Source organism: Corylus avellana, chromosome ca3 (genome assembly GCF_901000735.1).
Source record: "Corylus avellana chromosome ca3, CavTom2PMs-1.0".
NCBI classification, from domain to species: domain Eukaryota; kingdom Viridiplantae; phylum Streptophyta; class Magnoliopsida; order Fagales; family Betulaceae; genus Corylus; species Corylus avellana.
In genome coordinates, this window is record NC_081543.1 from 32,240,424 (window position 1) to 32,249,367 (window position 8,944).

Genomic DNA, 8,944 nt, shown 5'->3' on the forward strand with positions numbered 1-8,944 from the left:
ATGTCCTTAATTGTGAAAATTTGAAATTAGTCTTCATGCTGGACGAAAACTCAAAAGTTATGAGGCAATTTTTCAAATAAAAATAATAATGCAAAACGTATTAGGGAAAGACCCAAATGGGCCTTGGGAATTTTAATAAAAAAGGCTTTTGTGAAAAATAAAAATAAAAGTTAGCCCGTTCTGGGTCTAACTAGATTTCTTCACCCAAAGGTTGGAAGGAAAACTGGGCCAATAATAAGAAGTTGTAAACTATTTTTTTGGGTAAGATGAAATTGTAAACTAGATTGTCGTTAATTCGGTTATACTAGCATTTGACAAGGTTTCCTTTGTGGGGCAGGATCGCAACTAAGAGCCTGTTTGAGATTGCGTTTGAGGTGCTTAAAAGTGCTTTTAACACTCAAAAAGTCCGTTTGAAAAAAAAATACTCGTTTGGTAAAAAAAATTAAAATCACTTTTAAGGGTTCAAAAGCTTAAAAATGACCAAAAAAAAAAAAAACACTTTTGGCAAAAGTTTAAGGGCCTGTTTGGGATTGCGTTTGAGGGGCATAAAAGTGCTTTTAACACTCAAAAAGCCCGTTTAAAAAAAAACGTACTCGTATGGTAAAAAAATTAAAAGTATTTTTAAGGTACAAAAAGCTTAAAAATGGCCATAAAACACTTTTGACAAAAGTTTAAAAATGAAGCTTTTGCCCAAAAGCTTTTTTTGACTTAAAAGCTCTATTTTTCAAACACAATCCTAAACAAGCTCTAAGTGGTTTTGAAATGGGTTGAAACCCGAGGCCCATACCTTTAGATTTTTCAATTTTTTTTTTCAAAAATTTGGAAAACTTATTAGCATTTCTCCGAAGATTATTTTTGTTTGTATCTCTTCTTATTATTGGTTTGTTGAACCTTCGGAAGGTACATTTACTGTGGCTTCTTTATACAATTTTTTTATATTATACTTATACGTGGCTTTTAAAATTATAATTTGATTAAAATCTAATAAATATCCATTTCATATTGGTTTTAAAAGCTACTTATAAGTATAGAAAAATTATGTAAAAAAATGAGAGTAAGTATAGTATTCTCCTTCTTAGAAAGATGAGTAATGCTATTTAGTGTTGATTTAAAAAATAATTTTTACTGATATATTATCAAGGTGCACGACAATCTTATAGTTTACTAAATATAATTATTCTATAAAAATTTCCATGCTTGATGAATATGGCATTTTACTGTTACACGACAGTAATACAATTGACTTGACAGTGAAAATCTACTAAATAGCATTTTTCAAAATTAATAACAAATCCAAAAATGAAAAGCTTTTTCCTATTGATAGCTAGCATAGAAAACACTCATATTTTGGAGGACACAAAAGGAACTTATAGCATTAAATACTCGTCCTTTTAACATTTAGGCATACATGAAACAAATAAAATTGAAAAGTTTTAAATTCTTAAAACTAAACATTTCTATCCTCTTTGAAGAGAAAAGGTAAAATTTTGATGACGAGAAAGTTCTTCAGACTACATTTTATAGCTTTAAGCCACAATTTTATTCATTATTTCTTGAGAAAGTTAAAGCCCGGTGACCGAAAAAACCCCACTTTTGTACTGGAATGGCAGAGTCCTCAAAGCGCAGAATCTCCCGGGCAAACTCCCACCAGATTTGGTCAGGTTGCCTTACCTCCAACAAATGTAAGTGTACACAAATGCTGTAGTTTCTTTCATCAGCTGATTTTCCGGTGGACTCATTTCTCTATTTCCCTCTCATATTAGTGACCTCACCCGCAACTACCTCAACGGTTCAATTCCTCCGGAATGGAGATCCACGCAGCTGGTCAACATGTACTCCCTCTCCCTCTCAATATATGTATAGATGTTTTCATGAAGTGATGATTTTAACGTAAGAGGGTCTTATTGCAGTTCCCTTCTTGGAAACCGGTTAACGGGTTCTATCCCCAGAGAGCTTGCACACATTACCACTCTCAAAAGCTTGTGAGTTTTGATATGCCGTTTGTTTCTATTTGTGAATTTTTTTTTTTTTTTTTTTTTTTTTTTTTCTCTAAAGAGTTTTGTGATTAAGGAATGCGGTTTTATTATTCGTAGTACGGTGGAGTTCAATCAGCTTTCCGGAAATCTTCCTCCAGAGCTTGGCCATATGCCCTCCATAGAAAGATTGTAAGACGTTTTTGATTATTCCCTCTTATTACAAGAATCTTATCTCTTTTATTTGGTGTGAGAATTCCTGAGGCTGATGTTATTGTTGTTGTTATTGATGGTGTTGATGTTATAGTCTCCTCAGCTCGAATTATTTTACTGGGGAGTTGCCTGATTCATTTGCAGGGCTGATCACATTGAAGGACTTGTAAGCTACTCTCTCTTTCTTTCTGCATTAAGTTTTTCATCTTTTTTTTTTTTTTTGATAAGTAATAATCTGTTTTATTAAAAGGCGTAAAGGCGCGCATTAAGTTTTTCATCTTAGATTACATATGACTTTTTTTTTTTAAATTCCTTTTGTCCATTCAACGTAATGCAGTCGGATCAGTGACAATCAGTTTTCTGGAAAGATACCCAATTATATTCAAAATTGGAAAAAGCTTGGAAAACTGTGAGAGCTTTATTCCTTTTTCTTTTTTAATTTTGATTGAGGATTTTGTCATTATTTAATTATGTCTGTTATTTGTTATCCCTCATTTCATCAAAATTTGGCAACAACAGAGTGATTCAGGCAAGTGGTTTGAAGGGGCCAATTCCTCCTGGCGTTGCTCTTTTGGAAAAGTTATCTGACTTGTTAGTATCAACCTTTTATGTCACAACTATAAATCATTTTCAGATGGAATTGCATTTGAATTACTATATTCTTTGTTGATTTGATATGCAGGAGAATTAGTGACTTGAATGGATCTGAAGAACCATTTCCACCACTTAATAATCTGACACAGTTGAAGACACTGTAAGTTAAATGTTTCAATGACATAATTTTTGGAAGTTCCATCCTTATGGCTACTCGATTTTTTTTTTTTTATATATATATATATATATATATATATATATATTAATTTTAATTTTAATTTAATTTAATTTTGTTACAGGATATTGAGGAGTTGCAATATTACTGGACGGCTACCTGAATTTCTTGGGGATATGACAACGTTGAAAACTTTGTTAGTATAGTAGCCACTTTTTTGTCCATTTTCTGTTTGCTGATATTTCAAAAATTCTCTTGAAAATGCTTTTATGCTAATTTATAGATCATTCAGTATTCTTGCATGGCTTGGAATTCCTTTTCTTCCCCTTATGTTGATTGTGACCTAAATCAACTTAGGTGGCCTTCTTGATGGAGTTTGTTATTTTTTTTCTTTCTAGATAATACTAAGCAAGGAAAATTTGTACCTTGAAGTTATGAGTTAAAAAATTCATTTTCTTTACTTCCCCTTGCTCTTTTGAAGGCATTGTTCTTTCAAGATAGAGGCTAACATTTCTAATCCAACAATATTTCTGTGATTTTTTTTTTTTCTTTCTCTTTTTTACCTTTTCCCCGTTGATGAAGCCTTTTAGACATTGAACACGATTGTCTTTGACAGGGTCATCTATGTTATTTGGTGCACTTGAGAAAACTATTTGAGACAAACCTTTTTTGTTTTGTTTTTTGTTTTTGTTTTTGTTTTTGTTTTTTGTTTTTGTTTTTTGTTTTTTGTTTTTTTGTTTTTTGTTTTTTGTTTTTTGTTTTTTTGTTTTTTGTTTTTTGTTTTTTGTTTTTGTTTTGTTTTTTGTTTTTGTTTTTTTTTTTTATTTTTATGTAATTTGCTTGGTAGATTCTCTCCCTTTTTGCCTTTCTTTAGTCGATCTTGAAATCCTGATTTCAATACTCATTTAGAGGTTTGTTGTTTGAACTACCCCAGCCGATTGTGCATAAACCCTAGTTGGTCTAATTCGCTACACAGTTGAAATTTGAGCAAATCATCTGACTGCTCAATTATGTGCACAAGTGTATGTTTCTTTGTATGTATATGTCTGATAAAATGACATATGTTCTTTATCTGATTGGAGTGCTATTTGTTTTCTAATTCATTTAATTATAACGTTTTCTGCAGAGATCTCAGCTTTAACAAACTAAGAGGAGAAATTCCAAGCAGCTTTGCAAGTCTACAAAAATCAGATTACATGTATGCATTTTAAATTATATGTATATTTTCATGTACCAAATTGCAGACAACCATTTTTGTATAGCTGAGAGACACTGTGTGACTGTTACCTCATTAGTGGGGATTGAAAAAGGAATAGTTTAATGGCCTGATCAATTAGGCTATCTCCAATTTGATTAACTGGATGACTCCTAGATTCTGGCCTTAAAAGTCCTCAAGTATAAAATCAGGCAAAAATATCCTTTTGGCATCGAAGTTAAACTCAAACAAACTTTGGGCCCCAAACAGAATTATCTGTGACCAACCTGACAGGATGTTTCAAGGGTGAAGTAACTGGATGGCCTGTTAAATGCACCAAGTCAAGCTCTAGTTACAAGGGTTCTGTAAAAATTTTTAAGTATTTGCATTGGACATACATATCATCCATATAGGTAATTCAGTGCTGAAATTGTCTTCTCTTAAACACATACCCAGTGGTGTCTGCTAAAGGCTACAAAAGAGAAATAAGTTCTATCATGTCATTCAAATTATATGTTTCCTAGAGTTAAATACTGCATGTTGTCATCCATATAAGAATTTTTTTTTTTTTTTTAAATTAATTTCCTAGTTAAAGTTGTTCCTCTTCCAAAGGATAGATGTACCTAACACTCCTACCTCTACTTGCTAGAGTAGGGATGCCATTTCATGTAATTTATTATTGTTAATATGAAATCATCCAAAGTATAAATATTTGTTTAGCCATTGGATTTTTAAAGATTTGCATCCTCAAGGGAAAGACTTGATGATCTGTACTGCACAAACTACACAACGATACTGAATTGGCAATATTGATTTTGTTTAGATATTTAACGGGCAACTTGCTAACTGGACAAGTGCCTCTGTGGATGCTGAATAAAGGGGACAACATGTAAGGTTCTCTGCTAAATTCTGAATATACAAGTAGTCAACCAAAGATGTTGATTCTTTTATCCTAATCATTGCATGATATTTCATTAATAATAATAATGATTGTGCATCTACCTTGTTGACTATCTTCTAAAGCTTTATCTGCCTGTATTACTCAGTCACTTTTACTTCAACTGAAAAAAAAAAAAAAAAATGTATCTGAGTATGACCTCTGGTAATACGTAGTTACTTACATGTCTTCCATTTGATTTGGTCTGAATGTCAAAATGTGAAGAAACTCTGATGCTGTTGGGTTGTTTTCGGATGAGATGGTCAAAGGTCCGATCCAACACAACATATGCTATAAATGTTAAATCTTGATCGTTAGAAAAGTGACATGGACAAAAACGATTTGCATCTTTAAAGTGTAATTTATAGAAATATGTGAGATATTTTATTAATCAATTTAGAAAATGAGGGTCTTAAAGCATATCAAAACAAGAGGATTAAAGGAAATGCATTCCTTATAAGTTTCAATGGCATTTCCAAGAATTTCTACTCCTGAGAGTTCCCAATGTTCCCTACTCTCCTTGTGTTTACTTCCAGGTGCTTTTTCTACAATGTGTCAGAAATGGCATCCCAATGTCGAAAATAGGAACCAGAGAATATGCATTTTCATTGAAAGCATGTCCTGTGCAATTACAGCCATACTAATGTCTCCTTTTGAGTTCAAGATTCAAATATCTTTTGTTGCTATGGTTCATGATCCAACTTGGAAGAGAAGAACCTTCATATTCTGGATTGGCATTCACTCTTCTAGTATTTGCTCATGCGATTGTTAGCAAGATAATAGGACTATAAGGAGATGATCATTTTAGGTAGTATTTCCTCAGCTTATGATAGTTTATGAGCAGCTAATCCCCTTATGAGTGGTAGAAAGTGCTTGTAGTTTTTCTACTTAAGTTCAGTTGTTAGCTTAATATCTTGGATTATGTAGAATCAAGAATGAGAAGAATTAAATCTGAATACTATCATGCCTTCCAAGTATGTTATGCATTATCATTTATAATATAAGTTTTCTGGTCATGCTACATCATGGAAGCTGATGAATCACGTTGCCTCTTTGTGTGCAGTGATCTTTCATATAACAACTTCACGGTTGGGAATTCTGGGCTATCAGTTTGTCAACAGCGTAGTGTGTAAGAATTCCATCTAAGCATGTTTTTGTGTGTACATGCATGCATGGACATACTCACTAAACTTTTCCCTTGTTATTTTCCACAGGAACTTGTTTGCAAGCTCTTCAATTGGCAATAAGTCGTGAGTATCAACTTCATCTTTCAACAATATGCATCAAAAACTTTTAACTTTCTGGTGTATTGCCTTGATATATATAAACACAAATCCTTTTTTTATGTTACACTAAATTGTTTTGGACCTTGATTGTTCTATCAGTGGCATGATTTCGTGTTTGAGAAGCTTTCGCTGTTCACATTGTAAGTTGAAATGTCATATATTTCCTTAATATTTTATATTCTCATGATTACCGTGTGTCAATAGTGTTACCAACCTGTTTGCTTTTCCTTGTCATGGTGGATGGGGGACTGAGACTTTATAGCCAAATCTCTTATAAATAGGTCTGTAATTTCTAAAGAATAAGGGGTTGTTCTAAGTACAACTAAGTATAGTAGATTGCGTGAAATAAAAAACTGAAGGAAAAAAGGATGAAAGATAGATGTTGAAATTTCCTCTGAAATTGTAGTGCTATGAGCAAGCGATAAAACCACAATAGTTGAGGGTGCACTTCTCTAGGTTTCCTTTTCTTTTTTAATTTTTGATTCTTTGTTGGAAGTTTTCTTTATAGAAAGGTGATACTGTTGTTATCAAGTTTACTACATCAGTTGGAAAGGAAACCTGTATAAATCATGTAGGTTTTCTTGTCATGCCTGTGGTCTTAGTGAACAAGGAACCTGCTTTTACAGATCCTGCTTTCATATTTAAGTTGTAGGATCATCCTATGTTACATAATTCTTCAATTCTTAGATGTTTTGAAAGTTGTAGCACTATATTATAGGAATGAAAATTCCTTTTTTCTAGGCATAAAAGAAACATAAAACTCCTTATCTGTGGAATTTATTGTGATAGTCTTAGTCATAATGTAAAAAATGTTCTTTGTGAACGGGCAATGACAATAAATGACTTCTTTCATTTCATTTGCCTGAATTGTGTACTAACTCATCCTTCCTTCTCTCCACTGCTCTCTCAATTGAGAATACTGAATAGGTTTTCTTCCTTTTCTTTTTTGACGGTTATTAATGCTTTTACGTCTACATGTTCAATTGTTACTAATTTATTGTTGTTTTTGTCACAGATTGGTACAATGTTCATATAAATTGCGGTGGAAAAGCAGTAACTATCAATGTCACTACTGCATATGACGCTGATACTGATACCAGTGGACCTTCAAATTTTTTCCAGAGTGCACAAAACTGGGCATTTAGCAGCACTGGTGACTTCATGGATAATGATGACCAAATGGACCCACTTTTATTAACAAATTCATCCAGACTCTCTATGACCAACCCTGAACTGTACATGACTGCACGCCTTTCGCCTCTCTCTCTTACTTATTATGCTTTTTGTTTGGGAAATGGAAATTACAAAGTCAACCTCCATTTTGCGGAGATAATGTTCACTGACGATAAAACATATAGCAGCTTGGGAAGGCGTATATTTGATATTTACATTCAGGTAGTTCTTACAATATACTTCCACTTTCATCAAGCAATTTTCAGTACTCAAGTAGTTGTTAGTATGAAACGGTTGATAACACATAAAGGGATTAGAATATTGTAGGGAGAGCTGGTATGGAAGGATTTCAACATTGTGAAAGAGGCTGGTGGAGCTGGTAAGGCAGTTATAACAAATTTTACTGCTGTTGTGACTAGTAATACCTTGGAGATCCGTTTCTATTGGGCTGGGAAGGGGACAACTGGTATCCCAGACAGAGGAGTCTATGGTCCTCTTATTTCAGCTATTTCTGTGGATCATGGTAATTTTTATCTTTTATGAGCTCTTGTATTAACTTTCGCTTGCTTGAAAGTGAAACATTCTCAAACTTGCTTATATATCTAAAAATTTACCTCTATTTCTCTGGGTACTTTTAAGGATGAATGGTGCTAAAGATATTTCGTTAATTTCCTTAATAGTATTTGATTTGGCCTTGTAATTTCTTTATGGAAACATAGATGGATGTAAATGTCTTTCTTGTCTACTTTTTATGGTTATATATATATATTTTCAGTTTAATGTCTACTTGAAGAAATGATATTCAACAATCATATTGATGAATAGAGAATGAAATCGTTTTCTTATTTATTTTCATTGAAGTATTCCTAACTATCAGTTTGGACCTCCTTGTTTTCCATGTGTTACTTGGATGATGATTTCTCCTATCAATTACCTTGACAATGATTAATGTTATTACTCTTATATTTTTTCTTCAGACTTTATGTCCCCATCAGAAAATGGAACTGTTATATCTCTAGGTGCAAAGGTTGGGATTGTTGCTGCTGGAGCTTTTGTTATATTTTTGGTTCTGGGTATCCTCTGGTGGAAGTGCTGTCTAGGACAGAAAAATAAAATGGAACAAGGTATTTGCAGGGCAATTAATGTTATTATATGGATCAGTATTTCTTTTTGGTCAAAGTTATTTACTTCCAGTATGTTCTTTGGATTCGTTTTTCCTTTTATTTTTTTCCATCGAGCACTTTGCATGTGTATGTATGTTTGAACACACTACAGATGCATATGCACATTTGTAGGATGAAGTGGAAACAGCTAACTTGTTTAGTAATATGTTCACCGTGAGGTTGTGTGCGTGGATCACACAACGGATAGGCCCATGAGCTGACATGCAAGATGCAG

General features: G+C 33.0%; 1 protein-coding gene across 1 annotated transcript in view; it reads left to right on the top strand.

The window, feature by feature from the left end:
• Window positions 1-8,846, top strand: part of LOC132174436 (probable leucine-rich repeat receptor-like serine/threonine-protein kinase At3g14840) — a 10,373-nt gene extending 1,527 nt beyond the window's left edge. Inside the window, exons 3-20 of the mRNA XM_059586094.1 lie at window positions 1,611-1,682; window positions 1,764-1,832; window positions 1,911-1,982; window positions 2,094-2,165; window positions 2,281-2,352; window positions 2,524-2,595; window positions 2,706-2,777; window positions 2,869-2,940; window positions 3,080-3,151; window positions 4,082-4,153; window positions 4,974-5,039; window positions 6,151-6,216; window positions 6,302-6,337; window positions 6,473-6,513; window positions 7,389-7,768; window positions 7,874-8,069; window positions 8,524-8,670; window positions 8,842-8,846. Of these exons, the coding sequence (XP_059442077.1) occupies window positions 1,611-1,682; window positions 1,764-1,832; window positions 1,911-1,982; window positions 2,094-2,165; window positions 2,281-2,352; window positions 2,524-2,595; window positions 2,706-2,777; window positions 2,869-2,940; window positions 3,080-3,151; window positions 4,082-4,153; window positions 4,974-5,039; window positions 6,151-6,216; window positions 6,302-6,337; window positions 6,473-6,513; window positions 7,389-7,768; window positions 7,874-8,069; window positions 8,524-8,670; window positions 8,842-8,846 (1,654 nt within the window). The remainder of the gene's footprint in view (window positions 1-1,610; window positions 1,683-1,763; window positions 1,833-1,910; window positions 1,983-2,093; window positions 2,166-2,280; window positions 2,353-2,523; window positions 2,596-2,705; window positions 2,778-2,868; window positions 2,941-3,079; window positions 3,152-4,081; window positions 4,154-4,973; window positions 5,040-6,150; window positions 6,217-6,301; window positions 6,338-6,472; window positions 6,514-7,388; window positions 7,769-7,873; window positions 8,070-8,523; window positions 8,671-8,841) is intronic.
• The last annotated feature ends 98 nt before the right edge of the window (window positions 8,847-8,944 follow it).